The sequence below is a fragment of the Lithobates pipiens genome, unplaced genomic scaffold (assembly GCF_037356315.1).
Source record: "Lithobates pipiens isolate NorthernLeopardFrog02 unplaced genomic scaffold, aLitPip1_a1.2 Scaffold_23, whole genome shotgun sequence".
Taxonomy (NCBI): Eukaryota; Metazoa; Chordata; class Amphibia; order Anura; family Ranidae; genus Lithobates; species Lithobates pipiens.
The window spans coordinates 282,558,803-282,576,777 of NW_027507785.1; the positions used below are offsets into that span (position 1 = coordinate 282,558,803).

Consider the following 17,975-nt stretch of genomic DNA (forward strand, 5'->3'; position numbering starts at 1 on the left):
GCCCTCTCGGCTATCTGACCAATGGGTCTGCGAACTGATTTCCTCTGGCTACAAGATAGAGTTCCTCTCTTGGCCGCCAAACAGATTCTTCCCCTCCAGTATACCCTTACTCCCAGCTCGCCAGGAGGCCCTAATGGGGACGGTAAGGGACCTGCTGTGCCGTGGGGTGATAGTACCTGTTCCGCAGCCGGAAAGATTCCAGGGGGTCTACTCCAATCTGTTTGTAGTCCCCAAAAAGGAAGGGGTACGTCCAATCTTGGACCTAAAAGCCCTCAACTGCTTAGTGAAAGTACAGAGGTTCAGAATGGAATCAGTTCGCTAAGTATTTGCTGCACTCCATCAAGGGGACTTCCTGGCATCCTTGGACATCCAAGATGCATACCTGCATATACCCATATGCCTACGGCATCAGAAGTTTCTGCGATTTGCAGTTGGGGATGCCCAATTCCAGTTTGTGGGTCTCCCGTTTGGCTTGGCATAACCCCCCCAGTCTTTACCAAGGTATTGGCTCCAATTTTGGCGTTGCTGCGTCAATGCGGGATCGCGGGTTACCAAGACTATCTCCTCCTGAGAGCATCTTCCGCCTCAGAATTAAAGGAGGATGTGGCGATCACCATGCAGACCATGCATGAATTTGGGTGGCCATTGAACATTGAACCTAAAAAAGTCAGTGTTCAGCATTTGGAGTACCTAGGCTTACTGCTGGACTCCGTGGAAGCGAGGTGCTAAGGAACCGCGGCTTATTGGCCTATCTTATAGAGCTCGAAAAATCTTCTTCTCTGAATATATATCATCGTACCTGGAAGGCCTACATTGCTATCTGTGAGGAGAAAGGATGGCGTCCACTCTCCTTTTCCATTTCAGTAGACCAGAAATTGGCTTTAAGCACCATAAAAGGACAAATATCAGCCTTGGCTGTCTTTTTTTAGCGACCCCTGGTGTCTCACTCTCTAGTGAGCTCTTTTCTTCAGGGGGTTCGATATGTAGTTCCTCCGGTGCGTCCACCGTTACCCCCGTGAGATCTGAACCTGGTGTTATTGACACTTCGAAAACCGCCATTTGACAATATCAGAGAGATTCCCCTGTTGACTCTTTTTCTCAAAAAGTGGTCTTTCTAGTGGCCATTACATCGGCCAGGCGGGTTTTCGGAACTGGCGGCCTTTTCCTGCAAGTCGCCTTATCTGGTTTTCCATAAGGATAAGGTGATGTTGCGTCCGCAACCTTCCTTTCTGCAGAAGGTGGTTTCGACGTTCCAGATCAATGAAGACATTGTGTTACCATCTTTGTGTCCTAAACTGACACATCCTAAGGAGGTGACCCTCCATTTCCTGGAGGTGGAGTATATATGTCTGCCACAGCTCCCTTTCGGAAGTCAGACTCTGTTTGTTTTAGTAGCTGGTCCGAAAAAAGGCATGGCGGTCTCGTCGGCCACCATTTCCAGGTAGATCAGACAAATTGTAGTTCAGGCCTACACCTTGAAGGGGCAGGTGCCCCCCTTTCTGGTCACGGCCCATTCCACCAGGACAGTTGGACCGTCTTGGGCCTTCCGACATCAAGCGCCTGTCGCTCAAGTGTGTAAAGCGGCGACTTGGTCGTCTGTTGACACCTTTACAAAATTATGCAAGGTAGATGTCAGTGCATCGGCTGATGCCTGTTTTGGCTGCAAAGTTTTGCAGGTGGCCGTGTAATTTGCAATTGCACTTAATTTTTTTCAGTTTTTTTGACGAGAAACAGTTACCTTAAGTTAATGCACTGTTGCATTGTTACCGCAAGTTCTTATGCGGTTAGATAAGGTTAGGGAGCACTCTGTTTTGTGGGTGAAGTTTTTATACTGTTTCCCACACTTTTGGTGGGTGAAGTGTTTTTTTTTTTTTTTTTTATGCCGTTTCCCACCCCTCGCTTCACCACTGCTTGGGGACGTCCCGATGGTCTAAGTAAAGGAGCTGTGTCAAACAGTGAACGTAAGAGAAAATAGGATTTTTGTACTCACTGTAAAATCCTTTTCTCTGTAGTTCACTGACTGACACAGCACCCACCCCTCCTATTTTTTACGTTACACTGCTTGTTGACGTACTGAGGCTGCAGGAAGCAGGCTGGGGGGTTGTTATTGAAGGGATCGCCTATTGGGCGGAACTAGAAAGTTCTGTTTTTTTGTACATGTTAACATGTTCTGCCTAGTCCTCTCCTGAAGGTGGCGTAACAACCCGATGGTCTAAGTAAAGAAGCTGGGTCGGTGAACTACGGAGAAAAGGATTTTATGGTGATTACAAAAATCCTATTTTTTATTTTTTTTTAAAGCACTGATTAGTGTAGTAATGTCACTGGTTCCCAAAAAAGTGTCAAAAATGTCCATTAGATGTCTGATTTGTCCTCCGCAATGTTGCAGTCCCACTAAAAATCTGCAGATCACTGCCATTACTAGTAAAAGAAATAAATAATAAAAAATACCATAAATCTAGCCCATAGTTTGTAGATGTGGTAACTTTTGCGCAAACCGTAAATCAATATAAGCTTATTGGGATTTTTTTTTTACTAAAAATATGTAGCAGAATACAAATTGGCCTAAACTGATGAATACGTTTTTGTTTGTTTTTTTTTTGTAAATGTTTTATAGCAGAAAGTAAAAAAAATTAATAATTTTTTCCTTGTCAGCCTTTCTTTGTAACATAAAAAAATAAAAACCGCAGAGGTTATTAAATACCACCAAAAGAAAGCTCTACTTGTAATGTCACAGTCACGCCGTCATTACTAATAAAAAAGAATTCATAAAAATGCCATAAAACTATCCCCTCTTTTGTAGATGCTATAACTTTTGCGCAAACCAATCAATAAACGCTTATTGCAATTTTTTTTACCAAAAATATGTAGAAGAATACATAACGGCCTAAACTGAGAAAAAATTTTTTTTTATATATATTTTGGAGATATTCATTATAGCAAAAAGTAAAAAAAAATTTTTTTTTCAAAATTGTTGCTTTTTTTGTTTTATAGTGCAAAAAATAAAAACCACAGAGGTGATCAAATACCACCAAAAGAAAGCTCTATTTGTGGGCAAAAAAAGGACGTCAATTTTGTTTGTGAGCCACATCGCAATTGTCAGTTAAAGCAACTCAGTGCTGAATCGCAAAAAACGCTCTGGTCTTTTGCCAGCCAAATGGTCCGGGGCTTAAGTGGTTAAGTTGCTTTAGCAGTGCATTATGGGTGTTTGTGGCGGACGTCTTACTGGGCATCTTGTCCTCTTGCATACCATAACAGGTTAGGAATATCTTCATACATGACAACTATCTTTTAATAAACTGATTTTTGAAAGTGTGCGGGGGTGGGGGAGTTATGGAAAATAGGGTTAATAGTGGCGTTTTTGTGTGAAGATCTCGACCCTTCCAGTGCCATTTCAGTGCACGCAAAGGAACAGAGGCACAGTGTGCAGGCCTATCGTTTGAATGGACAGTTGGACTATTTTTGGAAAGCCCTGGCTTTAAATAGCAAAGGACTTGTGAATAAAGGGGCTGTTCTGTTCTGAGATACATGCTGTTCTGAATACTTCTCTTCTCAGCCCTGAACAGGTCTTAAGTTACCAAAAGAAAGAAAAACACTCATCGGGGAAGACGGCTTTCCAATACAAAATGCATGAGAGACGGTGCTGACCCAGCGCAGGGTCGTTATGCGTTTCCCATACATCCTCTGTTATGATTGGTGCCTGTAAATCCAGCATTGAGGATCTTGACTTTTGTAGTTCACGTGTTGAACGTGTCAAGTTTACGTTTCCAAGTTCTTCTTAACTTAAGTCATCATCTGAACTCTGTTCAGGAAACTCGGGGAAGCTTGTTAATCACTCAGTAGCATGCCTCTTTTAGTCACTTTTCAGATTTCTTTAGTGTACCGGAGCTGATCTTTTATTTGGTGTCATGGGGGTGGGGGGGTAGTGCAGATTCCCTTATATCTAGATATTGCCAGCTAACTAGACCTATTGATTGAATTCCCATTCTTCCTGTTGGACACATGACTCATTAAACCAAGAGAACCAGGATGGCAACGAAAGGGAAGAGGAGATCAGTCTTTGGAAAAACAGTTATTGAGTAATAACACCTGGGGTTACACACTGGCCACTGAAGACTTGTCAGCCAAAACACTGGTTGCTGATGGGCCTTTAAAGTGGTTGTAAACCCTTACAAACCACTTTGACCTACAGGTAAGCCTAGATTAAGGCTTACCTGTAGGTCCAAGCAATATCTCCTAAACCTATATGGTTTAGGAGATATTTGCCCGAAAACGGGCACCGCTGTCTACGGCGCATGCGCCGTAGACAGCAGTGCGCAGGCGCACTGAGTGCGGCATTCTCAGCGACGGAGCTGCCGCGCGTGTCGGCTCCCGTGCGCATGCGCAGGAGTGACGTAATCGCGGCTTCGGCGAATGACAGCGGCGGAGCTGCGAGACCCCACCAACAAGATGGATGCGGCGGACTACAGGGGACAGCGGCGACTTCGCTGGCTCCTGTGTCAGGTAAGTGACACATAATGGGCTAGTATGCGATGCATTGTAGTCCATTATGCTTTGCCTTTGCAGGGAATGAAAGAGGAAGTAAACTCATCAGGGTTTACTTCCTCTTTAAAGCTGACTGCCAGCCAGGACTTTATTTTAGCCTCTTGTAATCTTTACCTCCACAGCATGGGGTGCTCAACCTATGGCCCTCCAGCTGTTGCGGAACAACAAGTCCCATCAAGCCTCTGTCTTTGAGAGTCATACTTGTAACTGTCAGCCAATGGCTCATGGGTTTTGTAGTTCTACAACAGCTGGAGGGCCACAGGTTTCGCACCCATGCTCTACTACAGCAATATTCTGCTGACAAAGGACATGCTGACAGCCTGAGAGAGGCAAGAGGTGATCTCAGTTGGTTGTCCTTCACTGTGCCAACAAAAGGATGGGGGGAGCTAGGTATTACTGTTAAAGTGTTGCTAACCCCAGGACCCTGCATTCACTATATCTGTTCTCCCACAGTACACAGAACATGGAAAGGCAATTAGGCCCCTTTCACACTGGGGCGGGAGCGGTGTCGGGCAGTAAAGCGGCGCTTTTTTAAGCGCTGCTTTACTGCCTTTTTAGCAGCGGTATTCAGCCACTAGCGGGGTGGTTTTAACCCCCACTAGTGCCCAAAAAAGTGTTAAAACCGTATAGCCGCGCTGCCCCATTGATTTCAATGGGTAGGAGCGGTTTAGGAACGGTGAATACACCGCTCCAAAGATGCTGCTAGCAGGACTTTTTTTCACCATCCTGCTAGCGCACCGCTCCAGTGTGAAAGCCCTCTGGCTTTCACACTGGAGTGAAAGCCCTCTGGCTTTCACACTGGAGTGAAAGGGGCCGTTTGTTTTTTTCAGGTGCTATTTTTAGTGCTGTAGCGCCTGAAAACCGCCTCAGTGTGAAAGGGGCCTTATTTTAGTAAATATAAACTGTTAAAAAAAAAAAAAAAAATTCTCAGCAGTATATAGCAATTGTGTGACCTCCTATCAGTGTCTGGTTAAAGCTTGTAGGAGGAGATTTTATTCTCTTCTGACTGTCCTGTGAGGCTGCATAACCCCTGACCCTCTGGACAGTGCCGATTGGCCCTGTGCTGACTACATGCATCTTCCCAAGAAAAATAAAAACTTTCTAGCAATACACACCAAACTGAGCATGTGCAGAGTGCCCCCCCCCCCCTGTATTATAGGGCAATGGATTGGGGACAGTGAAAGAAGGGGAGGATCAGAGAAGTTGGGCTCAAACAGCCCTTTTACAAAATGCAGAGGATCAACCCCTTAGGTTCCACAGTGAGTATAACGAGCATGCTTTACAGCATATACAGACTGATTTTACTGTTGTGGGTTTAGTAACACCTTCAGTAGAAAATATTCTGGTCACATGGTTGGTTCTGCTTTTTGCCCTGGCTGTGTTTTTGATAAGTGTTACCAGTGTGCTTATGTCCACTCTCAACCAAAAGTCCTACAATGGCTGGTGTCTTAGCTGTTCACATGTGCAGCACCATGGCAACAGCAGGTCTAAATAGAGGCTAAAATTGCACTGTCTTTGGCTGCAAAATGATAGGGAGGTTTAGTTGTACTTTAAGGGCCGGTCCACACCACAAAAACGCACTTCAGATCTTTTTTGGATTTGTTTCTGCATGCACATTTTTTTATGAATCCCAGTGTGTTTTTTTTTTCACTGTACTGATTTTCCGTGAGATCTTGATGCATTCCAGCGTGTTCCAGGGTTTTTTTTGATGCGTTTTAGCACCTTCCAGTACAGTCCAGTGCAGGTTTCTGGGACTGGAATGCCCTGAAACTGACCACACTGGTGTGAACTATGCCATTGGAAACCATATAACCTACTTTCCATACCTTTTTGATGCAGATAAAAAATGCACTGGACGGCATGTGGTGTGAACTGGCCTCAAAGAGAAGCTTACACTGTTGGTCTTGAAAATATTTGACACTATGTAGAATTCAGCTGTTAAAGGAAAAAGCAAGTCAACCGTTCATAAAATCTGACAGTTCACAAGGTCAGTGCCGAACGTCTGAATCTTGTTGTAGGCGGCCAGAATTATATTTATGCCTTGGGTGACACTCTAGAAGTTAGCGTCGTGATTCAATTTTCTTCCTTCATATTTATATAGGGCTGGAAAATGTAGCGTGATTAGGAGGTGACCAAATCACCCGAGGCTTTCTGAACTCTTTAATGGCAACTTCACTTACACTCAGCACTCCAACTAGGAATTAAAAGTATAGTCTGTTGGGCAGAATTCTGTCACCTAATCCTCAGCACTAGCTAATAAAAAAAATGATGTGGGTAGAGATTATTTCAAATGGGTGATAAATAAAGTGTGTTTTCCTTCCCGCAGTTTTTAGTTTATGGTATGGGTTAGGACCCAGCTCTGGCACAATATTCCCCACGCACACATTTGTCAAAATGGCTGTAGTAATGTTGGGTGCTGTAATGACCACTGGCTTGGAATAGTAGACAATCTGCGTGTAGAAATGTCATCAGCACACCAAGGATTCCCAAAAAGGCCCAAAGCGTTATTCATATGGTCACATAGTACACATATAGCAATGTTTCGGAGCCACACAGGGTCCCTTCGTCAGGCCAGTGACAAGTTGTCACTGGCCTGAAGAAGGCCCCCTGCTTGACTCTGAAATGTTGCTGTTTGTGTACTGTGTGACTGAAACTTTGGTCCCTTTGAGGAATCCTTGGTGTGCCAACAACATCTCTACACCCAGGACCCAGTTCTGGGCCCAGGCTGCTGCCTCTTTGTTCATGATAGTGAAACAACTTCTGAGTGTATGTTTTAGGAGCTCTTGGTGCAAACTTCTCATTGGAAATTCATTTAAAATATTTGTATGTGAAGAACGTCAGGTACAGCCAACAAATTTATGAGAAAAGGACTCCCCCCCTTCAGGGCTTGATTAAAGAGTTGTAGTACAGTCAGTATGAAATAACATTGAACGCCTGACAATGTAGGAGAATCAGAACTAGGTGAAGGTGATATATGCAAATCGTATATTAAGGGACATAGGATGAGTAATTCAGGTGTATAGGATTATGCTGCTGGCTTCACCGGATTGAACACTGTCGAACACGAGTTCAGCCTAGTATAATTTCTCCCGCTCCCATCATACTCCAGTTTTTTGGCGGTGTCCTAGAAGAACAGACACAATGTCTCCTTAGTGATAAGCAACCCATTTCTTATAATTTTCCGTTTTCAATATCTTTATTTAAATTTTTTTCAAAAATAGTATCCACAACACAGGTGGAGCATATCAAAACATTAAGAACAGGTATAAGAGAGAAATCGGATGTTATACCTTCAGTTATTTCTAACACAAAGGTGTGCCACCTTAGAATTTCACAAAAAAGAAAAGGGGTTCCCATAGAGCAAACGGCAATCCCACTCAGAACCCCCCCCCCCCCCCCATCAGGGGGAACATTAGAACCAGTACTTTGCCACCACCCACCAGCATGGACTGAGAGTATACATAATGTGCAACCACAAGTGAAAGCAACACAACTAAAATGTAAAGGGAAGTGCAAAGTAGAAAGAAGAGGGGGGGAGAAGGTAGAGAAGACAAGAAACAAAAAGAGAGAGAGAGAGGGGAAGAAGAAAGAGACAAGGCAAAAGGGCTGTCCAAACGCCCGCCTCCATTCCTCAGTCAGCTGGAAGTTGGAGATACTTAATCCAAGGATCCCAAACATGGTCAAACTTGGCAGTCTTATTCTGCAAGATACTGACCAGCTTTTTGTTGAGCATGATCCATGTCCGCTTATTTTTTGTAATAGCTAGATCTACCACTGGTTTCTTCCAAGCGGTCGCTCTAGCGATTTTTGCCACAAGAAACATGAAGTGAGTTAAAGTTTGAACATGCTTGGGAGCATCGATGATAGGTTCGTTGAGAAGGGCCACCTTTAGGGTTTTCAACTATATTCACCATTGTCACAGAATTGATCGGGGAGTGAAGTCTAATCCAAAACCAGTGCACCTTGGTACAGGTCCACCATATGTGGAACATCGTACCCAGTTGACCACATCCCCGAAAACACAGAGCGGAAGCCTCTTGGTACATCTTCGAAAGGTGATCTGGCACCAGTTACCAGCTAGAAATCACCTTATATCCTCCCTCTGCCAGGGCTGTGTTCATGATATTCTTATATGTACGAGGAGACCACTTCCACCAGTTACTCAAATCAATCTCTTCCAATAAGTCCTGCTCCCAAGTCTGCATATAAGGTAACTTCGCAGGCAGATAAACAATTTGTACAGCATTGAAATGCCCCCCCCCCCCCCCCCGGGCCTTCTCCCGGATACCTCTAGATTCAAAAGCAATGCGCCTAGTAATATCAGCTGTAGATCTCTACAAAGAGCACAAAAAGCGCAGGCTCTGCTGCAAACGGAAATGCTCAAATGGAGGCACCCTCAACCACTGCATGAATTAGGAGACCGGACAGATTCCTTTATGGTCAAGGAAATCGCCTATTATATACAGGCCCTTATCAATCCACTGGAATTCCTGTCGATATAAACCAGGTGGGAATGCTGGGTTGTGGAACAGAGGGGGCACCGTAGTGTGGGAGGACCACAGGGGCACAGACCTACAGGACGAATCCCAGGCCTGCATAGATTGTGATAAAGAAGGGGACAGGATCGACGGACGCTGCCGAAATGGGATCCACATCAAAAGGTCAATGTGGAGTGGTCTGAAAGCCTGCTCCTCCAAGACCACCCCCTCCAGTCTGCACGGAGAGGAATACAGTATCTCACAAAATTGAGTACACCCCTCACATTTTTGTAAATATTTTATTCTATCTTTTCATGTGACAACACTGAAGAAATTACACTTTGCTACAATGTAAAGTAGTGAGTGTACAGCTTGTATAACAGTGTAAATTTGCTGTCCCCTCAAAATAACTCAACACACAGCCAATAATGTCTAAACCGTTAGCAACAAAAGTGAATACACCCCTAAGTGGTGTCCAAAGTGTCAATATTTTGTGTGGCCACCATTATTTTCCAGCACTGCCTTAGCCGTCTTGGGCATGGAGATCACCAGAGCTTCACAGATTGCCACTGGAGTCCTCTTCCACTCCTCCATGATGACATCACGGAACTGGTGGATGTTAGAGACCTTGCGCTCCTCCGCCTTTTTTTGAGGATGCCCCACAGATGCTCAATAGGGTTTAGGTGTGGAGACACGCAGATTTAATTTTTTTCTAAGGCAGGTTCTTATAGCAATCTTCAATGGCTGCAGAGTCAATGGGGCTCGTTTTACGGCTCTTCAAATTGGCTTTTTCTCGGCATAGCCTTGGAACTCAAACCTGCACCCCACTATGAGGAAGAAGTGGGGACTGCTTGTAATGTGTCCTGAGGGCACTGGGCTCTCCTGAGGCACTCTCTAGGCCAGGGGTCTCAAACTGGCGGCCCTCCAGCTGCTGCAAAACTACAAGTCCCATGAGGCATTGCGAGGCTGAATGTTACAAGCATGGCTCCAACAGGCAGAGGCATGATGGAATTTGTAGTTTCGCAACAGCTGGAGGGCCGCCAGTTTGAGACCCCTGCTCTAGGCACTTATGGTATAATGTGAGAGCCAACCAAAGAGTGCTTATAGATTCAGGGCTATGGTGCACCTATTTGGTTGAGCCTTGTCAATGACCAGCCTGTTATTTTGAAAAGTTAACTCTAGCTGCTCCTGCCTTCCATCCAGCACTATGCTGTTTCTTGATCTTCATTTTGCTGCACAAATGCTGTTAGGTAGGCAGTGCTACCTACACAGCACTGTGTGTGTGTGTGTGGTGGGGTTGGGGGGGGGGGATGGTGGTGATCTGACAGGGACAGACGAGACACTGTTGGAGGGTAGGGAGAGGGTTGTGTGATGAGAAAGGGACAGAGATGGGGAGACAGAGTACACTGCTTTTAGGGGGCAGAGGACACTTTGTTGGGGGTAGGGGGTGGGGGTAGGGGGCAGAGGACACTGCGTTGGGGGTGGTTACAGGACACTACTGCAGGGAGGGGAGCAGAAGACACTAGAGCGGGGGGGGAGTCGCAGAGGACACTGCATTGGGGCGAATGACACTACAGTGGGAGGGAGATGTGAAGGGGACAAAGGACACTGCATTGGTGGGGGGAGGGGTGGCAGGACACTACAGTGAGGGGGAGATGTGAAGGGAGCAGAAGACATTACTTTGGGGGGGGGAAGACGCTGCTATATGGGGCAGAGGGCACTTCCCAGGGAACTTTGATTTCCTCCATGTTGTCCAGGTAGAGCTCAGCTTCTGAAAGGTTGCCTACCCCTGCCTTAGAGAGAATACCCTTCGGGAGGGTTGAAGGCCGTCTCCATGTTCTTGATTCCTAGAATATATTACTGCCTAAGCACCCCTACTGAGTATGCATTGCCTCTCTTTTAGGTTGACCTATTGCACATCTGTGTGACATTTTTCAGAGCACGCACAGATCTTCTTAGCCTTCTTTACGGTGACAAATTCACAGTCAGGGTTACCCCTTCCTGCTCCCACTGTGTGTACCCCTTCTGAGAAATCCTTTACCTTCATACTTAGTAGTGCAGATCATAGGGGAAAAAAATTCATCCATGTTAGCTGTCTTAGAATTCAGGGGTCACTCGTGCTCTTTTCTCCACAGTCCATTTCTGATTTCCCTGAAGTTGTAGCTCTTTCTGCATAGTCAGCTGAAGATGATGAGGAATGTATCTTACTTTTGTTTGATGGACTGGTACACGAGTAATCTCGCTCTGCTAATATAACGCCACAATGTAACAATATCATTTCAGTCCTTATTGACAGAGTGCTCATGTGCTCAATTCTGGAACAACCTGCATCAAGCTTAGGTTCCCCTAAAAGCCCCAAGCCTGTAAAACTTTTCCTGTATACTTAATATTGCAACCCTTTTGTAGGGACTGGCCTAATGCAGATAAAAATGTGTACTCCTTCAAAGAGCTTTTCTAATGTGGAAGGGTTCCTTAAGTGTGCTTGCCTTGTAGTGGATCTCGGCCATTGCTGCAGCCCCACTAAAGGTGTGATTTTCGAATGATGAAAAATCGTTCAGAATTTGACACATGTATGGCCGACCTTGAGGACAAGGTTCCACTCTAGTAAATCAGTCAGAGCTTTATGGGCATCAGCTGGTATCGGCCATCTGTTTGGCCGCGTACACACGGGCGGACTGTATGGCCTACTTAGTCCGTCGAAACACATTTCAGCGGACAGTCCGCTCCTGTGTAGGCTTCAGCGGACTTTTTCAGCGTGCAGTCTGGCGTACTAAGTATTTCGGAATTTCCGTAATTCTGTCCGTCATACTTTGGTTTCAGCGGACAATCCGCTCGTCAGTATGCTAGTTCGACGGACTAAGAATGGCGCATGCTCAGAAAGGATTTACACGGCGGAAGGTTGCATTGCTGTGTATTGGACTTCCTATTTCTAGTCCCGTCGTACGTGCTGTACACGTCATCGCGCAAGCTTTCGACGGACTGTTTGTGCATCCGTGTGTGGTCAAGTCCGTTCATTCGAAAGTATGACGGACTGTCCGTCGGATTGTATGACGGACTAAGTAGGCCATACAATCTGCCCGTGTGTACGCGGCATTTCTCAGTCTTGCAATGTGTCCACCTAATTCTCTAGTTTGCTTCTATTGGTTGAACTTGATGGACAACCAGACTATGTCACTAATATATACCGTATATATATATATATATATATAGCTCAGGTTTTTCCACTTGGATGTTCACTCCTCATCTGAGTAGCTTCAGTCTACAGTTAATCAGGTGGCTCTATGAGCTCTATTGAGCCATTTTTGGCAACCTCTTGTTCACATGGGCTTGTTAGCATTTGTTTGCTGTGTTGCCCACTCCTCTCTTGGACTGCTTTTGGACCTCCCTCCATACTTGAATTTCTTTTTTATTTCCCTTAATAAGGATTAATTAAGAAAATTGCATTTTTGACTCACCGTAAAATCCTTAAGTACACTAAGGGACGCAGGTTGCTCCTCTTTGTTCTTATGATCCGCTCATGCTATTGCTTTGCTACAAAACTGGGGCATGATGGGAGTGTGAAGGCAGCTGAATATCCCTTATGTACCTAAATTATTAATCCTGTGTTCCTTATGCTGGGTACACATGGATAGATATTCAGCTGATTCAGAAGGGATCGGACAAATTTCGATATGCGTTTGGCAGAAGCCTGGTCGTTAGATCGTCTTCTGTCAAATGGTCCCGCTGGAATATCTGTTTAGATCGGCAACTTGCAGCCAATGGCTGTGACAGCAGAGGAGTACATGCTATCTGAATAGATTAGCACAGCAGGGGGAGAGGGAGTGAAAAAATCCAATTTTTTGCAAGCGTAAGCCTGCAGGAATAAAGTTTAACACCGGATATACATATTCTTGCATAGCCCAGTCATGCCTGGTACGAGCAATTTACTATAATGCTATTTGGTATAGTTTATAAACAGTTTGTTAATAATGTTCTCCTTACACTGTCCTGGCCGTAGGAAGAGGAGAGTTTTTATCCACAAGTCTTTAGCTTGTGATGTAGTTGCTACCCAACTTCATTTACCAGCATTTGTAGAGGTAGACCTATGTGTGGGCAGTGTAAGATGTGTGTGCTCTGAGTTCAGAAACAAGTGGGGACCATGTCAAGCTATAGAATGAGTGCTGAGAAGCCACTGGAAGTCCCACAGCAAACATTTCATTTGGGAAAGTAGATCTGATCATGGGAAGGGATAGAGCTGTCTGCAAGAAAAGGTACTAAACCAACCACGGAGGGAGATCTCCTTGTGACCTCTACCTGTTTTGTTGTGCCTTGAGTTCTCTTATTTACAGACAATTTTAACCCTTTCCCACTCACCCTGGCGTCCCTTTTCAAATGTCTAAAGGCCTGGGGGTAGGAATGATCGACGGTTGTGGACCACTATGATTAGCTTCAACAAAATGGTGGCCAGACCATCTGCACACAGATGCTGTTTTTCTGTTGCATAAATGTGAATGACTTGGGTAAAAGATGGCTTCAGCTCTTATTATCCACCTGTAGAGAATTCCGCAGATGCATTTTGCCCTTTTTGGGGCTTAATCATAAAGGCCTTTAGGGTGCAGAGTTCTCCACAGGTGGGGAATAAGAGCTTTTACCCATCTCATATACATTTATGCAACAGGGAGTCGGTGTCTGTGTGCAGGCGGCCACCATTTTGTTGAAGTTTACTAGAGCCTGACAAGTCAATCCTGCCGGTCTTGCACCAGTCTATTCGCATGCTGATCTGACTGACTGACTGACACGGGTTTAGGGGGCATTCAGGTGGTCTTATTTTCACAGTTTTGGGCTACACTGTGATTGGCTGTCATGGTGGTTACATGATCAAAAGCCAGTCCCACCGACCAGTTGCTAGTGGGGTCTGAGAGTTGTCTTTGACAGCTCGGTCTATATGCCCGGAGCATGCACTGAGTGCGCTTCCAGCACAGAAACATCGGCTGCCCTGTGATGCATGGTTACGTGGGTAGCATTGGGTAGAATATGTACTCGGGTTGCAATTTTTATTATTTGTAGCATGCGGTAGGTACATCACATATTGAAATTCATTGTAGATTTGTACTGATGTGTTTTTTTTCTTTACTTCCAGACTGTCCTAAGGACTCTTCACTTGCCAAAAAACAATAACCTTTATGTCCTTACTCCTGAGTTACCTCTGCCATCTTTGCCCAGCCAATCCAGGTAATCTATTCTCGGTTGTCCACCTTTACATTCTATTGATTTGTTAAATCTGGTCGTCTGCATTGCTGTTAAGTGGAAATTGTTATACACATTGTTGCTTTCAGTTCACACACACATGCCCACACCGGAGGGCCGGTCTATTCAAACGCCATGTAATGTTCCAGATTATTTTTACATTTTGTAAAAAAAACAGACTAGTCTGGGGAAATATACATGGATCACATATTCAAATACTGTATTTAAACCAATGTTTTGCTTACAGTCGGAAGGGTTAAAGCCCCTTTCTGTTTATTGTTTTTGCTGTCTGCGACTTGACGATACAACAGGAAGTAAGAAGAAACTCTACTAAATGAGGGGAAGCTTGGGTTTCACCGGAACTGGCGTCCCCGTTAGAATAACTATTTTCAATTCCTGTTCTGGTGACAACTGTAAACCTTTGGATTTACTACCACTTTCTGTTCTGATTACCAGGACATACACTTAATGACCACTTTATTAGGTACACCTGTTCAACTGCTTGGTAACACTAATTGCTAATCAGCCAATCACATGGCAGAAACTCAATACATTTAGAAATCTAGACGTGGGGAAGACGACTTGTTGAAGTTCAACCCGAGCATCGGAATGATGAAGAAAGGGGATTTAAGTGACTTTGAGCATGGCATGGTTGTTGGTACCAGATGGGCTGGTCTGAGTATCTCAAAAATTGCTCCTGGGATTTTCATGCACAACCATCTCCAGGTTTTACTGAGAATGGTTCAAAAAAGAGAAACTATCCAGTGAGCGTCAGTTGTGTGGAGGAAAATACCTTGTTGATGTCAGAGGAGAATGAGCAGATTGGTTAGAGATGATAGAAAGACAACAGTAACTGAAATAACCACTCGTTACAACCAAGGTATGCAGAATACCATCTCTGAACACACAACACTTCGAACCTTGAAGCAGACGGGCTACAGCAGCAGAAGACCACACCGGCCACTTCTGTTAGCTAAGAACTGGAAACTGAGGCTACAATTCACACAGGCTCACAACAATTGGACAATAGAAGATTGGAAAAACATTGCCTGGTCTGATGAGCCTTGATTTTAGCTGCGACATTCCGACGGTAGGGTCAGAATTTGGCATAAACAACATGAAAGCATGGCTCTATCCTGCCTTGTATCAAGGGTTCAGACTGGTGGTGGTGTAATGATGTGGGGGATATTTTCTTGGCACGCTTTGGGCCCCTTAGTACCCATTGGGCATCGTTTAATTGCCACGGCCAACCTGAGTATTGTTGCTGACCACGTCCATCCCCTTTATGACTGCAGTGTAGCCATCTTCTGATGGCTCCTTCCAGCAGGATAATGCACCATGTCACAAAGCTCAAATCATCTTACTAATGGTTTCTTGAACATGACAATGAGGTCTCTGTACTCCAATGGCCTCCACAGTCATCAGATCTCAATAAAATAGAGCACCTTTGGGATTTGGTGGAATGGGAGATTCGCATCATGGATGTGTAGCCGACAAATCTGCAGCAACTGCGTGATGCCATCATGTCAATATGGACCAAAATCTCAGGAATGTTTTCAAAGCCTTGTTAAATCGATGCCACAAAAAAATTAAGGCCGTTCTGAAGGCAAAAGGGGTCCAACCGGATGCTAGCAAGGTGTACCTAATAAAGTGGCCAGTGAGATGGTATATCTAGCTAGTACGGAGAAACCTGAGAGGGGTTCTAATCCTTCCTAATCGTTCACTACGGTATCCAAAAACTAAACAAAAATACATATATCGTTTTAATAAAATACAGAATTTTAATTTTAAAGTATTGCATTGGTGGGTATAGTATGAAGCCACCTTTTGTAGAAGGTTAAAGTTATCTGCATAAACCGAAGAGCATTTTTGTCATAAAGTGAAATAAAAATGAGAAAACAAAACAAATTGGAAACCATTGCCTAGGTTGCCTCTTTCATTTTTTCTTTTCCCAGAGAATATCTGATGAATCTGATTGGCCGCTATAAACAATAACATAATTTGCTTTTTTTCCTCATATTGTATAGTTTGTAAGGCTGTATGTATACAGTAACTGCTTCCGGACCGCCCACCTCACAATTACTGTGGCAGGGCGGCCCAGCTGCACAAAACAACGTACCTGTACGTTGTTTCCGCCTCGGGATGTAGGGTGCGTGCACCCCTCAGTGACCCGCTCCATTGCGGCCGCAGGACCTGCTGATTGGCTCCCGCTGTGTCCACTCATTCGCTGGAGAGGCAGAACGGTGGTCTGCCTATGTAAACAAGGCAGACCACCGTTCTGTCTCTGAGAGGAGGAGAGAGATCTGGTCTGCCTGCTAATCAGGAACACAGATCTCTCTGCCTCCACACTGTTAGAAAGCATTCGCTAGGAGCACACTTAACCCTTTGATCGCCCCCTGATGTTAACCCCTTCTGTGCCAATGTCATATATAGTGACAGTGAACTTTCTTTTTAGCTCTGATCACTGTATTGGTGTTGCTGATCCCCTAAAAAGTGTCCCTTATGCCGCGTACACACGGGCGGACTGTATGGCGTACTTAGTCCGTCGAAACACATTTCAGCTGACAGTCCGCTCGTGTGTGGGCTTCAGCGGACTTTTTCAGCGTGCAGTCTGGCGTACTAAGTATTTCGGATTTTTCGAAATTCTCTCCGTCGTACTTTGGTTTCAGCGGACAATCCGCTCGTGAGTAGGCTAGTTCGACAGACTAAGAATGGCGCATGCTCAGAAAGGATTTACACGGCGGAAGGGTGCTTTGCTGTGTATTGGACTTCCTATTTCTAGTCCCGTCGTACGTGCTGTACACGTCATCGCGCAAGCTTTCGACGGACTGTTTGTGCATCCGTGTGTGGTCAAGTCCGTTCAGTCGAAAGTATGACGGACTGTCCGTCGGATTGTATGACGGACTAAGTACGCCATACAGAGTTCGCCCGTGTGTACGCGGCATTAGTGTCCAATTTGTCATTACTAGTAAAAAGAAAAATGCCAAATATATACCATAGTTAGCCATAACTTTTGCACAAACCAATCATTGAACGCTTATTGTGATTTATTTTATTTTTTTTCCCAAAAATATGTAGCAGAATACATATTGGCCTAAATTGATAAAGAAATTAGATTTTTTTTTTTTTTTTGCTTGCATAAATTTTGTTTGGGTACAGCGCTGCACGTCTGCACAATTGTCAGTTAAAGCAGCGCAATGCCGTATTGCAAAAAATGGCCTGGTCATGAAGGGGGCGTAACATTCCGGGGCTGAAGTGATTAATTATGAAGACAGCTGTGACATTCGTCTTCCAGATTCTGAACCCACCAGATGACACACTGATCACACTACACACAGGTCACAAGTATCAATGTGTCACTGAGCAGTAACATTGTGTGCTGTTTGTTAGCTTGTAATCACGTTTCCATCTCCGTTCCCATTGTTTTCAGCCTGTCATATTTGCTTCAGTAGTTTTCATTCAATTTTAGTGCTTTACTTTGTCAAAACACATCTTGTGATTTCTCATTTTTTCAATTAAAAAGTGTGATTTTAGAATTGTGAGAGCAAAGCGTCAGTTATGAGAAGGAGCATGGTTTTGGAATAAAAACCAAAAACCTAATGCCATCCCAGTCACATTTCAGTTGCTGATGTTAAAGGATAACTCCACTTTTGTTGATAAAACAAAACAAAAAAAAACAAAAAAAAAAAAAAACGTTCCCCTCTGGGTGATCTCTGTACATTGCAAGGA

General features: G+C 44.6%; 1 protein-coding gene across 2 annotated transcripts in view; it reads left to right on the plus strand.

Moving 5' to 3' along the window:
- Positions 1–17,975, plus strand: part of FAF1 (Fas associated factor 1) — a 440,039-nt gene that overhangs the window by 116,620 nt on the left and 305,444 nt on the right. For both annotated transcript variants that reach the window (XM_077450266.1, XM_077450265.1), the window contains exon 6: positions 14,140–14,231. In XM_077450266.1, the coding sequence (XP_077306392.1) occupies positions 14,140–14,231 (92 nt within the window). The remainder of the gene's footprint in view (positions 1–14,139; positions 14,232–17,975) is intronic.